This window comes from Macrotis lagotis, chromosome X (genome assembly GCF_037893015.1).
Source record: "Macrotis lagotis isolate mMagLag1 chromosome X, bilby.v1.9.chrom.fasta, whole genome shotgun sequence".
NCBI classification, from domain to species: Eukaryota; Metazoa; Chordata; class Mammalia; order Peramelemorphia; family Peramelidae; genus Macrotis; species Macrotis lagotis.
The window spans coordinates 471,527,614-471,544,448 of record NC_133666.1 but is presented as its reverse complement, the minus strand read 5'-3'; the positions used below and the strand labels follow the sequence as shown (position 1 = coordinate 471,544,448).

Here is a 16,835-nt window from a genome sequence, read left to right as displayed (position 1 = left end):
CTGCTTTAATAATGTAAAATAAATTGGTAAAAATAGGTCATTTAGTGATATAACAAACTCCCAATGCAATAGTGATGGTGACCAGACCTCTTTTGTAAAAATAAACATAAAATGAGAAACTGACCTAAATTGCCTGGAAATGTGTTGTAAGAATTGAGATGATCTTAATAATACACCAGAGACTAAGTACTTTAATACAGTTTTTTTTTTGGTGACCGCGACTCATAAACCCATTTGTTATAATTAACCTAATGACAGTTCCTACTGCATAATTATCACTACCTTATTAAAATTAGTTCATAATGGGAAAGATGTCAAAATTATGTTTGTAGGGTAGATAAAATTTAAATTTTATTCCAGAACTCTAAAACTTATACATTGTACTGGGTCATGAATCATGTTTAGTCTTAGCATGTTATTATTGTAGTATTTTTTATATTATTCAAATGCAAGATTGTTTTATTTTTAATAATAGAGAAGTTTAGCACCATAAGAAGAGGTATCATCCTTTTGTTTAAGAAATGAAAATTGATCCCTTAAATCTCGGTTGCTGGAGGTTTCTTATATAATAATGACTTTATTTCTGTGTTTTTCTCCCTTTCTAGGACCTAGCTGATGGAGAATTGACTTCTTCTCCAAAACCTTCTAATTTTAATGATAAGCAGTCAACCCTATTGAAAAAAAGTGTGTATTTTAATCTTAATATTAATTTAGTTGCTGTTAGATAATTATGCATTATAGATTTCTTTGATAGTTCACATTTAAAAACATGTTAAAATTTCATTATCAACAAAAATAAATAAAATTTACTTTGTTTGGGGGGCAGTCTCCAATTTTGTGTACATTAATTCTTTTTTTAATGTGTTGTAATGCTACATTTTTAACAGGTATGCAACCTACTTTGAAAAGTACTACCTAACATGATTTTAAATATTTGTCTGTCCCAGATAATTGTCAGACTCTTAGCAGAGAGTTGGTGATTAGATGAAACTTAAAATGTCAAACAAGCACCTTAAAAAAATAACAGCTCATAATCTGAATCTAGCTTCTTTGAGACAGGGCCTTAGAAAAAGGTCATTTATTTTCATGTAATCTTTACTCCTGCTGAGCAAATGACTCTTAAAAGTTATATGTTTTTTAGTTTTTTTATCAGTTAAATATTTCCTATTGTTTTAATCACATTCCTTAAAATATGATGGCAGTTTCCTCATATATATTGCTACACTTTACAGCTAATATTGATCCAACACGGAGGTATCTTTACCTTCAGGTTTTGGGTGGAAAAGCTTTCTTGGAACATCTACAAGAACCTGATCCTTTACCTGGACAAATTTGTTCTACCTTCACTCTATGTTTACATTTTCGAAACCAACGTTTCCGATCTAAACCTGTCCCATGTGCCTGTGAACCAGATTTTCATGATGGTTTTTTACTTGAAGTACACAGAGAAAGCTTAGGTAAGAAATCCAGTGAATTAACTCAGTTGATCTAATTTATTTTGCACTTCAGTATATTTTTTTTAATATGTATGATATATAAAATTTTAAAATTGAATTTTTGCTACAAGGGAAGATTTATAATGCTCACTCTTCGCTCCTTTTTTTTTTTAAATTTTTTGCTCCCTCATATTCTTCCCTTTTCCATTTTTGCCTGTCTCTTAATAGTTGTATGCCACTTCACTATTTCTCTTTTATGCCAGCTGTCACCCACCTTGTCCAATCCCTTCTTTCATCTTTTATCCTCAAATTTTTCTTGGCAATTTGTTGTGATTGAGATTACTATGTAATTGATAGTGAGTAGCTAGATTTCTAGAATCATTAAGATAAATGTGTATTTTACGTATATTTCATAGTCTTCAAAGTTATAGTAATAGAATTTTTGGTTTTACTTTATGCCAGAGATTTTTAACTGATGGTCCATAAACTTTTTTCCTTTGTATTTTATTTTTGTTTTATAAAACCTTATGAAAAGGAATCTCTAGGCTTTACTAGATTGCCAAAGACATCTATGACACAAAAAAGTTAAGAACCCTTTCATTAATATTATGCACTTTTTTCTATTATCATTTTTATAAACTTTTTTGACTTTGACTGGACAATAACTTTTATAGTATGCCTTAAAATAGGTAAACTATAATAATGTGTTCTAGTATAATAGAGAATTCTAATATTAATTCGAAACTGTAATTTCCCCCCCTAAGAAATACTTCATTATACTTAATTGAATTTTTTTTTTGTTTAATCCAAAGTGATAGATTTTACATTTTGGCCTAGATAAATTACTTTTGCCTATTTATGGATTATTTTTTGGTATATTTGAAAGACTTTTGACTGTTGAAATTTTGAGCAGTATTTACAGAATATATAGCAACCAATATTAATTACTTAGTTTATATACTACAGTCTCCTCAGTACTCTTCAAACAATACTAGCTACTAAGAATTTCATGAAATAAAGTCTTATTATTATTAAATAGAGATATACAATTTGTTTAATATCTAATGCCTGGATCACTTGTCCCACTTTGACCCAAACCTTTTAGAATATAAAAACTATAATCATTTTTTGCTGATATAAATAAATAAAATGTAAAATCTATATGAAAATCTATGTGAAATCTATATAAAATGATATAAATTATAAAATCTATATAAAATGTTATAATTGAAAAGAACTGAAGGTTAGAGATTTTATGTTTTTATCATTGAGTGCATTTTCTCTTGAAAACAGTATAAAATCTTAATTTTGTCTTAGTGAATATGTTTTTTGATGAATTTATTAAGGTTAATATGATTATATAGCATTTATATAACTTTCTCTTGGTTTGATATTGCTAGGTGATGGAACTAGAATGGCTGATGCAACAACAATGTTATCAATATGTGATCCAATACATATGGTTCTAATAAAAACTGATGTATTTGGTGAGACCTCTTTAGTAGCATCCTACTTTTTGGAATGGCGATCTGTCCTTGGCTCAGATAATGGAGTGACCAATATTGCTGTGGAACTTCTAGGTGTAGGTATGATGATTAGAAATCAAGGTTGTATGGAGTTTTTTCTTTTAAAAAAGAAAGATTGCTATTGATATCTTACACCACTGCTTAAATTTCTCCCTATATAACTTACCTTTACTTCCTCTGAGAGAGTCATCTGTTATAACAAAAACAAAAAAAAGTAAAAGAAAAAAGTCTAGTAAAAACAACACATCAAATAAATTTGATATTCTATGCATTGATCTATACCTTTGGCCCTCACTGTTTTCAAAGATACTGGGGCAGGTATCTTCTCATATTTCATCTTTTGAGCCAGGTTTTTCCCCAATTAGATTCTTAATCCTATTACTGAAAAATATCCAGAGGGAATATGAGTATACTCTTTTACACTCAATCTGACATCACAAATATTCCTCTAAAATGAACATAGAAATTTTGCATAATTTCTTTCAGAGTTGCTTTAATCGTATGTATGCAAAAATAGATAATTAAAAATTATTTTTGTCTGTTAATAAAAAAGAAGTCCAATATAAGTGTGATTTAGATGCTATTATTTCAATATTGAGTTTATTCAGCAATAACAAAATTTGGTATTTGGTAAAAAAATCTTTTATTCCAAAAGACTTAACTCCAAGTAATCTAGGTATCACTAATAGAAGTAGTGCAAATACGGGAATTTTTCTTTTAAATTAAAACATAGAGATAATTATTTTGCTTAAATATTTTCATTGTCTGAAACAGAAATCTCAAAGCTAAAATTAGTAACCATTTCAAGGTAGGTACTAATGAAATTAAGAATTCCCATAGCTTGTTTTCCACTTTGGGATTTCATAAAACTTAAACACTTAAGATTGTGATATATTATTATGATTTTAAATATAGGTCTATGATGACTCAATTTTTTAAAAATGTAAGTAATTTTAGATGCTACTATCATTACATTGCCTTAGTTTGTATTTATATGTACTCTGCATTTAGACATTTTTAAAAATTTTAAGCTTTGTAATTCAGAATGGATTCCTCACATTTATTTTACTGTGATGTACTGAAACATTAGTGATTGTTAATGTTCACTGAAATCATCTGAGTAGCAGAACCAGTAAACGATGTTGCAGAACTTCCCCCTTCTTTGTCAGTAATACAAAAATAATATGAATATCCAAATTTTAGACAACTGGAAATTTCAAAAAAATTGATTTATTTTTTGGCAATCTATTGTTAAACATGAGCTAAATTGTAAATAAACAAGATGACATCTGAAATTTTTAAAAAATCACCTCCAAAGGATTTCCTGTACATTGAGTCCAAACTCTTAGGTATTGTGAAAATATAATATTGTTTAATGAGGGTTGATATTCATAATGGCAACCCTAGAACACTGCAAGATTCGGATTTGATGCCTTCTGAGGCATTATTTTGGGTGTGAAGTATTTAGTCTTCTAAATCTTTGGGAAAAAAATGGTAATCTAATCACTTTGTTCCATTAAACACAATCCTGCATCCCAGCTTTATAGTTGGAAAATCTAGATTTGATGCCAAACTTCATTTACTTAGGTAACATCTTCAGCATTTGATTCATCATTTGGAAAATGAGGGTAACGCCTTTCCTGACTGCCCCTTAGAGTTAAAAGGGTCAAGGGAACTAAAGCATGTGAAAGTACTTAGTAAACTATAAAGCACAATTGAAATGGAGGTCAGCATAGTACAGAGGAAATAAGCATTAGCTTTGGAGTTGGAGAACCTGTCTGATTTTGGACAAGGAATTCATCTGTAAAATGAGGGAATTGGAGTAGATGACCTCTTTAGAACCCTTCCAACTCTAAATTTATGATCCTATTAAATGTAAAGAAAATTAATTTTAAAAAATTAATTCAAAGTGAGGTCAGTAAATATTTCAATTTTTTTAAAGCTAAATTTGTTTACTAGTGAAATTTATTTTGTATTTATTTCTAAGACTGACATGCAGTTTTGTACATATTTTGAATTACCCTGTCATTACATTCACTTTTTCCTCTCAAGTTAGTGAACTAAAAACCTTAAATTTAAAAATACAGCAATATTAAATTTGTTTGATTCATTATTGAATATGAATAGTAAAATTTCTTTTCATATAAATGTTAAAGAAGTCTCAAATATATTTGAGGGAAACATTCATCATCTAGAATTGATGTGATGTTAAAACCTCTAAAGCTCTAATATTTACATTTGTAGGTACAGAATCAAAAGTTTCTGTTGGAATTTTAAATGTAAAACTTGAGATATATCCACAACTTAATCAAACATTGTCCCAAGAAATAGTAAATACTCAGGTAAGTAATTCTGAATTTTGTAATATATTTGGTGGTAGCTAGGTGGCATAGTGGATAGAGTGCCAGCCCTGGAGTCAGGAGTTCAAATACAACCTCAGACACTTAATACTTATGTAGCTGTGTTACCTTGGGCAAGTCACTTAATCTCTGCCTTGCCTGTTTACCTTTAAGTTATTAAATTTTTACATAATACCTCTCAGTGCTATGTGCATAGAAATGTTCAGGGGAGACTAAATGTGTATGTAGGTTTGTGTTTGTGTGCATGTATGTTTGTGTAAGTGAAATAAGATAAGAATTACAAATGGATTTCCACTTTTTTAAACTTGTTTTTAATTTTTTTCTTTCTCACTTTGCTTTGATACTTTTTTTGATAACTTGACTAATAATGAAAATATGTTTAACATAATACTTGGATAACATATCGGATTGCTAGCTCTCTTTAGGATGGGAAGGGAAAAGGAGAGAGGGAGAAAAATGCAGAAATCAAAAGTCTTGTTGAAAACTATCTACATGTAATTAGAAAATAATAAAATACAAAAAAGAAAAAAGACATGGGGACTGAAAAAGAAAAGAAAAAGAATTAAAAGTGGTAGGTGAACTTGAAGGGAATATAAAGTAAAGATGTGATTAGAATAAGGTGGAATTAAATCAGAAAAATTGAAAACTGTCCTTTGGTACTTTTTACTTCCTAAGATGTTTTGATAGTTTAAAACAAAGTTCATTGATTAAAATAGTACAAATCATATTTTGTAGAAAGCATTCTATTTTTACAATCTCGGGGGGGGGGGGAATTAAGTGGAAGGTGGTGAGTAGTTTTGAATCCAGTAGTGTCGTAGAGAAAAAAATGAAGTTCAGGTTTGGAAGAGAAATCTGACTCCTTTGTTTGCATAGTGAATCATCAGTATTTTATATCATGGCCTTTTGCTACACTTTTCTTTTTCCTTAGGGGAAATTATTATTCTTCATTATGTAGCATATTGTTTTCCTGTTTCTGGAAATGGCACTGGATTTAGAATTAGAGCAACTGAAAATTTAGTTTTGCTACTCCCTCTAACTTTAGGCAAAGTACTAAAGGAATTGAACTGGATAATTTTTGAGGTCCCTTCTAATTCTAATTTTCATTTTTATAACATAAGTTTAAAACTGAAAAGTCCAAAGTTGATCCATACTTCAGGCCAGTAAGACACTGTATTCATTTGGTATCCATTTCATAACTTTTTTCTGAAAGGTAATTTTATTTTTTATAGTTTCAAATACAAAACTGTTGTTTTCTAATTGAGCAAAAGGTAATTTTTCCTCTCAGGATCTACCATTGTAGGAGACTGTGTGTGTGGAATATCACAAATAACATTAATTTTTTTGGTTTTATATAACTACTTTCTTATTTAAAAACTTTTAAAATAAATGTTCTGGAAGGTTATATCTGAAAGTAAATACAATGTAAAAACAAGATGTCAAGTTTAATACTCTGTAAGGAATGGGCACATAAGGATTTTTTAAACTAATAAATTATATTATTTTTTACTAAAGCTTGCTTTGGAACGACAGAAAACAGCAGAGAGAGAGCGTTTATTTCTTGTATATGCTAAGCAGTGGTGGAGAGAATATCTGCAAATACGACCTTCCCATAACTCAAGATTGGTAAAGATTTTTGCACAGGTTTGTGGATTGCATCAAAATGATTTCTTTGCATATATCCATTACCTTCCTATTACTATAGTCATGCAAAGAAAATGAAACTTTGTACCCAGTGAATAGGATAGGATGCCAGTTTCATTTTCTTTTTTTCTATTTGAATATCTCCTAGGTGGAAGAATAGACTGACCGACCTTGTTTATAATTTTTGGTCACTTTTATAAGACTGGTTTAATTCTAAACTTTTTCTAAACTTCCTGTAAATATTTACTTTAAAATAGATAAAAACTTAGTTTATTTAATTAAAGAAATCTGTTTACTTGATACTTATGAATCCTACAAAATGAATTGGTGCTTTGTATATACAATTTAAATACTGTTGGAACAAGTTACACAATCTAGATATATAATAGATTTCTTTTTGTTGAATTGAAACACAATTCTAGGAAAGTCAAATTTTTTTTTTATTTCATTCCAAGGAACTGTTTTAAGTGCTTTTTCTATGTGTTATTAGAAGTTATTATTTCTAGAATGGTATCCCATTCTGACTTGAAACTCTTGGACCTATTTTTTTCTCCCTGCTTGCTTGTACTTTCCAGATTGGGGGTTGAGGAAAGGAATATACTTTTCAGGTTGGAAACTTGTAAAAATTTGGTAGGAAAGGTTTGAGGGATCAGTTTATCAGTAGCATTAACTGTGACTTGGATGGTCTACAGAAACAGGCTATATTACCACCAATACACATTGGTGTACTTTTCCTTATTCTTGTGACCAATATCAAGTTTATATCAGCTATACCTATATTACCTATCCTAAGCTGTTACAAGTGCCCCAAGAAAACCATTTTCTACATATGGAGAAAGAATTAATAAGAAAACAAAAGATAGGCAATGCTGTGTAGTCCTCAATGGAGAATTAACGAAATAGAAAATAGGGAAAGAGTCAGAGATAGGAAAAAGAAGGAAGGGGCATGTTTATAGAACTAAAAAAAAAAAAAGCAAAGAACTAGACCCTTGGGTTACTTCTACCAAGTAGATTATAAGTAGAGCTCAAACCATGAGAGAAACATTAGAATATAAGTATAAGTTATAATCAGATTTTATACAAGTCACATATAGGAATAAGTCACTTAAAATTGGACCAATATGGTTAATTCATTTATTCTTTTATGCTGCTAGTTGTAACTTAGCATGATACAATTGAAAAAGGTGCTGAACTTTGAATCACAGGACCTAAATTTAGATCCTGGCTTTTGCTACTTATGTGTCTTTGGGCAAGTCACTTAACTTCTGGCCTTAGTTTCTTTGTTGATGTAAATGAAGGTTTTGAGACTAGAAGAACTTCATGTCCTTTCCAGTTCTTGATAATTCCTTATTTGACAGTAATGCATATGACTGATATGAAAATATGTTAAACATGATTGTACATGTACAACCCATATCAGATTTCTCACTGCTTTGGGGAGAGGAGAGGAAAAGAAGGAAGGTAGAAAAATATGGAATTCAAAAGCTTACAAAAAGATGAACATTGAAAACTCTCTTTGCATGTAATTGGAAATAAAATAACATATTAAAAAAAAAAAGGAAAATGCCTGGAGTCTGGAGATAGTCTTATTTGAGGAAGAGCAGGGAGGCTAATATCACTGAATGGTAAAGTACTTGAGGCATGTAATGTGTAAAAATACTGAAGAGGTAGGAAGGTGCCAAATGATAAATGACTTTAAATGCCAAGTAGGTGATTTTTATATTTGATCCTGAAGTGATAGGGAATCCCTGGAGTTTATTGATTAGGGGAATGACATGACTACACCTTTGCTCTGGGAAAATGACTTTGACAGCTGGATAGAGGGTAGGCTGAGTGGGGAGAAACTTGTGATATAGAGACCACACAGCAGGCTATTGTACCTGCTGCATGAGTGTCAGAGGAGAGGAAGTGGTATATGTGAGAGGGCAGAATTGACAGACCTTGGCAACAAATTGGAACTGAGAAGTAAGAATAGAGAGGACTTGAGAATGATAGCTGTGTTGTGAGCCTAGGTGACTAGTAGGGTGGTGGGAATAGAGAATAATAGGGAAGTTAGGAAGAGGAGTGGGTTCCCACCTCCTGCCCTCCCCCCCCAATAGAATATAAACTCCTTGAGGACAAAAGCTGTTTCATTTTTACTCTTGTATTCCCTGTACCTTGCATTGTACTTGGCACATAATAGGTGTTTAATAAATGCTTAGTGATTAATGAATGAAAATCTGTACAAATAGCATTAAAACTTTATTTCTAAATAAAGTTGAATGAAAATTAATCAGAAATGGTACCTTATTTTCAGGATGAAAATGGAATAAATAGACCAGTATGCTCTTATGTTAGACCCCTTCGAGCTGGTCGGCTCCTGGATACTCCAAGGCAAGCAGCAAGATTTGTTAATGTCCTTGGTTATGAAAGAGCCTCTGTTATTGGAGGAGGAGGTAAACACGAACAATGGTGCACTCTGCTGGCCTTTCTCTGTAGAAACAAGGTATAGGATTCTTACAGCAGTCCATTATAGTTATTCTGAACTTTTTTATTGAAATTTTTACCCCCCCCCCCAAAATGTTTAAATGATTATCTAAAAATTAAATCATTATTCAGAATCCTAACCTATTATTTTCACTATTTGGAGGGAAATACATTTAAAAGTCAAAGAAGATAAATAATAACAAGAATGAAAAACTGAAAGCCACCAAAAATAGTTAAGGAAGAAGATGGAAATTATAACATCCTGATTTTATATTGCAGCCTATTTATTTTATTATATTAATATTTCTCTAAATGAGAGTCGTGTAAAATCAGGAGTGCTAGCTAGCATTTAAATCATTTTTAAAGACAAATACTGATAAGCAGTAGTAAATGAAATAGTCAATTGTGGTAGATAGCTTCCAAAAGAAAACCCTAATCTCCTTATCCTACTTGTGTTCCATTTGGCTGGACTGTATATTAAAAGGAAAGATTTGATGATTTTAAAATAAATGGGAAAAATGAAAATATTTTAAATTTATTTTTATTTAAGTTACATAATGTATAATAAATAATATATTAATGTAATAGAAATTTATATTTACATTGATAATAATCTATTACAAAATATAATTAAACTATAATATTGTAATTAAAGTTGTAACATTTAAAAATTCACAAATTTTAGATGATTTTTAATAATCTAACTTGGAGATATTATTGGACTTTTTTTTATCATATATGATCCATAAACATCTTTAAAAATAGTAATAGGCAGGGCAACTTGGTGGCACAGTGAATAGAGCACCAGCCCTGGAAGCAGTAGGACCGGAGTTCAAATTCAGCTCAGATAACTTATTACCTGGCTGTGTGACCATGGGCAAGTCACTTAACCTCATTGCCTTGCAAAAAAAGAAAAATAGTAATAAGCAAGTAGAGGTGTTTTCTAGGATTTACATTATGGAAACAGTATCAATACAAGAAATAGAGATTTTCAATGCAATCTTATTTTGATTTAAGTTCTATTAGAGATTATATGTGATGTGTGATATATATTCAGAAATATGTAAAAGTCTGGCAGAAAGGAAAGACAGCATAACTGATTAAAAGACTGATTATTTTTAATGGAAATAACATGTCTAAAGGTGTTTAGAAATGTAGATCTGTCATCTGAAATTTTAAACAAGTCTATTTGGTTACTTGTATTCTAAAAAAGTCAAGCTTAATTATTATTTATTTTTAAGAAAAGTTATTTAAACAGAATGGTTTGAGGCCACCCTGTATTGCAGTTCACTTAGACTCTTATATGGTGATTCCTTTTACAAAGTAAAGAATCACTTTCTCCTTTTACCTATTTAGTAAATTTAGTAATTATCTATCCATTCATTCATTCATTCATTTATTTTTTTCGGGTTTTTTGTTTTTGCAAGGCAATGGAGTTAAGTGGCTTGTCCAAGGCCACACAGCTAGGTAATTAGCAAGTGTCAGGCCAGATTCGAACTCAGGTACTCCTGACACTATCCACTGCACCTCCTAGCCACCTGTAATTATTTAAGTCATCTCTGTGGAGGAAGGTTATGAAGAGTTTGAGGCTTTATATTTGAAAAAGAAATGTAAGACATGAATTTGTGATTAAACATGTCATATTAAACTCAATTCTAGAACTAAAAATGTAAATGAAACAAAGATGGGAATATTTAAGGGTAATAGTGATAGCATAAAAGACATTTTTATTACTTACTAGAACTCTGCTGATGGGTTGCCTTGTGACAGACTTGTAACAAATTACTAACTTTCCTTTTAGACTCAATTGGTAATAATGTTAAAGAATTAATTTTATTTTTGACCTAAATATAGTTTTCTAGAAATGAATAGAGATCAAATTAGGATTCATGTTAATTGCTCTTATAGATAATAAAAAAATAGTTGTCAAAAGATTGATGGAATATAGCGATTTTTTTTATTCGACAAAATATGAAGTTCAATGACTTATCAAAGGCAACAGACAAAATCTTTGATCGTGCTAAAACTCAGTATTTCCTACTCCTTTGTTACCAAGTTCAAAATATTACTTGTAAAAATAGAATTGCACATTAAGGGGAATTCATGTTTTGTGGTGCTAGATATTTTGTGGACCTTTAAATTTATAGCAGAATTTGTGTTTGACCCTAAAACTGATAATTACTACTTAACTTCATAGACATTTTATCATCTTGGCTCTGACTTTTTTGGATTGATTAAAAAGTAAAGAAACTTATTTATAGATCTCTGGTTTGTATCTTTTATGTATGCTGGAAAACAGCTGATAAATATTTAAAGTAATTTCTTCATTTCCTAGGGTGACTGTGAAGATCATGCTAACCTTTTATGCAGCCTTCTCCTTGGATATGGATTAGAAGCTTTTGTTTGTGTAGGGACAAAGGCTAAAGGCGTCTCCCATGCCTGGGTCATGACATGTGGAACTGATGGCACCATTACTTTTTGGGAAAGTTTAACAGGTCATAGGTCAGTAAATTTAATTTTTAAAAATTCATTAGACAAAGATACTATTTTAATGTAGCTTCAGTGTTCACATTGACATGTGATTTGAAATGCCTTTAGTATAGTAAGTTTAATTTTCTAGTCTTTATATGGCCATAATAATAATATTTGTCCTTCATTTTTGAAGAAGACCATGTCAACAGGTGATGCCATGACAAGCACGTGAATTGGAATTGAGTGAGGGGGAAACTGTACTAAGTCATCTGCCTCACTTTCTCCTCCAGAGCCATCTGGGTTCAGTGGCCACATATGGATCAGGACGACCGGAACAGGGTTAAGTAACTTGCCCAAGGTCATACAGCTAGTAAGTGTCAGAAGTTGGATTCAAACTCCCGTCCTCTTGATTCCAAGGCCAGTGCTCTATCTACTGCACTACCTAGCTGCCCATATGGCCATTTATATATTGCATTTAAGGCATCTATGTAAATGAATAACAAGAAACTTTCAGCCTATAAAAGTTTTCCTTAGAAAAAATAAAACTCACCCTCTCTTATTCAGGTACACTTATGGTAAATTGTTATAGTAAAAGTTTACTGCCTAAGATTAGATAGAATTTGGATTTTCAAGATACAATAAATAAATATGATATGCAGATTCCACAAGAAAGTCAGTTAAATAAAACCGTGTTTATCTTTAGAAAAGCTTATATCCCATTTTGAAGTGAATAATTTTAATTAGGGCAGCTACATGGCACAGTGGATGGAGCTTCAGGCCTAGAGTCAAAAGATTCATTTTGTTGAATTCCCATCTGGATTCATTCATTTACTAGCAGTGTGATCTCAGACAAGTCCCTTAACCCTGGTTGCCTCAGTTTCTTCATGTAAAATAAGCTGGAGAAGGAAATGCAAACTATTCTAGTATCTTTGCCAAAAATCTTCAAATGAGGTTAGGAAGAGTTAGACATAATTTAAAAAACAAACAACAATTTTAATTTAGTGGGTACGTATACATAACCTGTGGAGGAAAGAGTACCTACCTTGAAATTGTGAGTTCTCAGTTTAATTCTGGTTTCTAATCTTGGTCAAGCTACGATTTCTCCGAATCTAAGTTTTCTCATGGAAAATAGGAATGGGGGAAGCTAGGTGGCGCAGTGGATAGAGCACCGGCCCTGGAGTTAGGAGTACCTGAGTTCAAATCTGGCCTCAGACACTTAATAATTACCTAGCTGTGTGGCCTTGGGCAAGCCATTTGGCCCCATTTGCCTTGCAAAAACCTAAAAAATAAAAAAAGGAATAAATAATATTTGTGATAATACCTACCTCAGAAAATTTGTAATTATAATTAAAGTGCCTTGTAAAAGTAAGATTTTTTTTTTCTAGAACAGAGCAGTAGTCTCACTTCTGTTTGATGTAGCTGCCTTATTTTAGTTGTGCACTAAATGTGCTGAATTTGTCTCGCAAACTTAATAGTATTGGTTCAAAATTAGCAACTCTCCTAAAAGTAGTTCTCGAAAAAGCAAAGAAAATAAAATGTATGCTTGCATGTGTGTATGTGTAAATACGTGTATATGTGTGTGTGTGTATATATGTATAGATACATATATATACACACACATCTGATGGAATCCATATCTAGAAAAAATAAAAGTGATTGTACTCAGATTTCATAAAAAATTCATATTTAGGTCTCTACAAAGAACGATATGGTACTTTCCTGATTAAATTAAATATTGTGTGTTGACCATAAAATCAGAAGAGGCCTTAAATCACTGGTTATCATTCAAGTGAAGCGAGTAAATTATGAAAATGAACAAGAAAGAAAAATAATTAAGTGACCAGCACTGGGGAGAAGCTTTGTCAATCTGATAACTGAATGTTTTTGTATTGCAAAATGCATTATCATTAATTTTAATAATCTTTAATGTAAAAGTTTGTCATTTTTATCTTTAGGTATATCCATAAGCCCATCAATCCCGATGATCCTCCAGCTGTTGAACAACCCAAACCACTCTATCCATATAAAACTATAGGATGTGTTTTCAATCATCAGATGTTTTTGGGAAACTGCCAAGCTTCTGACTCAGTAGAATTTTGCATATTTGATCTGAATGATGAGTCCAAATGGAAACCCATGAGTGAAGAAGCAATCAAATCAGTTTGTGCTCCTGGTGCCACAACATCCCTTCCTCCATTTCCCCCTCTTTGTGCTTCTGTAATTGATTCTTCAGTAACAAGTAATGAAATTGAGATGCAACTGAGATTGCTAGTGTCAGAACATAGGCAGGTATGTATTTTTTTTTTATTTAAGGCAATGGAGTTAAATGACTTGCCCATGGTCACACAGCTAGGCAATTATTAAGTGTCTGAGGACAGATTTGAACTCAGGTACTCCTAACTCCAGGACCGGTGCTCTATCCACTGCGCCACCTAGCTGCCCCACAGGTACGTATTTTAAAACTTATTATATTAAAAGTTTTAAAACCAGATTTCCCGAGGATGCAGTGGAATAAAGAGTACTGGCCCTAGGGTCAGGAGGACCTAAGTTCAAATCCTGCCTCAGACACTTGATACTTATTACTTGTGTTATATTGGGCAAGTCTCTTAACCCCATTGCCTTGCAAAAATCAAAAAAGTAGATGTCAGCAATCAATAAACAAAATATTGAGATTGTTTTTTAGTGACTATAGCCAGGGATGGAAATTTAAAAAAAATTTTCAGAGCTAGCAGTGTCATTAATTCTGAAAGTGCAATTTACTAGTCTTTAGGATCACAGTAGAGATTATTACTCTTCTTTGACTTGAAGCAAATATTAGAAATTTGAAACTTTATTTCATATAGGTTTTCCATAATATAGTTTAGAAACTTTAAATTCATATTCAATTATCATAAGTTATAGTAAGGTTTTTAAAAATGTGGTTTTAAAAAATTGTATTTTCTTGTTATTTTTTTCTGCTTATTGTTGAGCCATTACATTAAATGTTAAAAGCCTTGAGAGCATGTACAAAACTGAGATGGAATCACAGAATTGAAAGCCAAAAGAGATCTCAGAAATCATCTAGTCTATCTAATTCATTTTTCTAGTAAGCACCCTGAGACCCAGAAAGATTAGCTGAGTGGAACAGGCTAATTAATGGCAGAACTGGAACTGGGATCCTATTCTCCTGATTAGTAAGCTTATTCCTGTTCCACTAAAATTATAACTAGTATTCTTTTTATATTGGAAATAATTTGTGGCATTTTCTTGGGTAGATTTTAAAATATATTTATATGTCTGCATATATGTATATGTATGATTTGGCACTGTATTCTCTCATTTTTTCAGTAGGTTTGGATTATTTTAAAAGTAAAACCTCATGCCAATAGTGTCCTTTCTGTTATATGGCTTTTAAAATACCTTTCATCAAAATGAGACTCTGGGGTAGGGGCGGCTAGGTGGTGCAGTGGATAAAGCACCAGCCCTGGAGTCAGGAGTACCTGGGTTCAAATCCGGTCTCAGACACTTAATAATTACCTAGCTGTGTGGCCCTGGGCAAGCCACTTAACCCCATTGCCTTACAAAAACCTAAAAAAAAGAGAGAGACAGACAGACAGAGAGAGAGAGACTCTGGGGTGACTGGGTGGCGCAGTAGATAGACCTCAGACACTTAATATTTACTTAGCTGTGTGGCCTTGGGCAAGCCACTTAACCCCATTGCCTTGCAAAAAAAAAAAAACCCTAAAAGAAAGAGAGAGACTGACTGAGAATTCATTTTCTTTTAAATTCTTCATTATTAGTTGAAATATATCAGATCATATGATTTTTTTTATGTTTTCTAGGTAGAAGAATATGTTATTTATGATTTATTTTCTGCTACAGGATCTTGGGCTCACTACCATTTGGGAAGACCAGCTCTCCTATCTTTTGTCACCAGCTTTGGCATCTTATGAATTTGAGCGTACAACTAGCATATCTGCAGGAAATGAAGAATTTCAGGATGCCATACGGAGAGCTGTACCTGATGGTCATACATTTAAAGGATTTCCTATACATTTTGTATATAGAAATGCAAGACGAGCATTTGCTACATGTCTCCGGTAGGATTTAAAATCAGACCCTTGAAGCTGAAGTAGCTTATAAAAGAACATTTAGCTCAAGCCTATTATAATTGAAGAAACAGTTCTGGAAAGAATATGAGTCACATTCTCTGGGTGACCCTGGGCAAATAATTTAATCTATTCATTAGTTTCCTCAAAATGAAAATAATGGATGGATGACATCTGAAGAAGCTTTCACATATAAATTTATTATCTGGTAAACTTTAATAATTGCAGGAAATAAATGTTTCACTTGTTTTTGAATATTATTTATCTGTGAGACAAATTAAATCAGAGGGTAGGTGATGGGATATCAAAACTTTTATCTTTAGAGCTAAAGTAAATATAAAGCAACAACAACTCTAATAGCTAGAATTTATATAAAAAAGATACAGTGGCATTGTTTTCCCTGAGTACTTAACTTTGATACTAGTGTTTTCATTTTGATTTTCTACAGGTCTCCTTTCTGTGAAGAAATAATCTGTTGTCGAGGTGATCAAGTAAGACTTGCTGTCCGTGTTAGAGTATTTACCTACCCTGAATCTGCTTGTGCTGTTTGGATCATGTTTGCTTGTAAATATCGATCTGTGCTGTGAAAAGACTCATACTTGTTTTCTTCTGATAGAGACTTGACACTGTACATCATTAGCCATTCACAGGTGCTTTCTTGTAAAATCATTATCTGGCTCATATATCACAAGTTCAATTTTGTATATAAACTTAACTAATAATGTTTGCAAATATCGGTGTGTGTATTTAAAAATTAAGGATAAAATACTTGTGTAAACTTGTGTGGGATGTAGAATAAATTTAATGTGTATTTTATTTTAATAAATACCATATTGTTTACAGGTA

At 31.7% G+C, this 16,835-nt stretch overlaps 1 protein-coding gene across 1 annotated transcript in view; it reads left to right on the top strand.

The window, feature by feature from the left end:
* Positions 1-16,835, top strand: part of CEP76 (centrosomal protein 76) — a 19,399-nt gene extending 2,564 nt beyond the window's left edge. The window contains exons 3-12 of the mRNA XM_074206938.1: positions 606-684; positions 1,233-1,457; positions 2,837-3,022; positions 5,207-5,304; positions 6,835-6,963; positions 9,260-9,448; positions 11,765-11,931; positions 13,857-14,190; positions 15,763-15,980; positions 16,438-16,835. Of these exons, the coding sequence (XP_074063039.1) occupies positions 606-684; positions 1,233-1,457; positions 2,837-3,022; positions 5,207-5,304; positions 6,835-6,963; positions 9,260-9,448; positions 11,765-11,931; positions 13,857-14,190; positions 15,763-15,980; positions 16,438-16,576 (1,764 nt within the window). The 3' untranslated portion in view covers positions 16,577-16,835. The remainder of the gene's footprint in view (positions 1-605; positions 685-1,232; positions 1,458-2,836; positions 3,023-5,206; positions 5,305-6,834; positions 6,964-9,259; positions 9,449-11,764; positions 11,932-13,856; positions 14,191-15,762; positions 15,981-16,437) is intronic.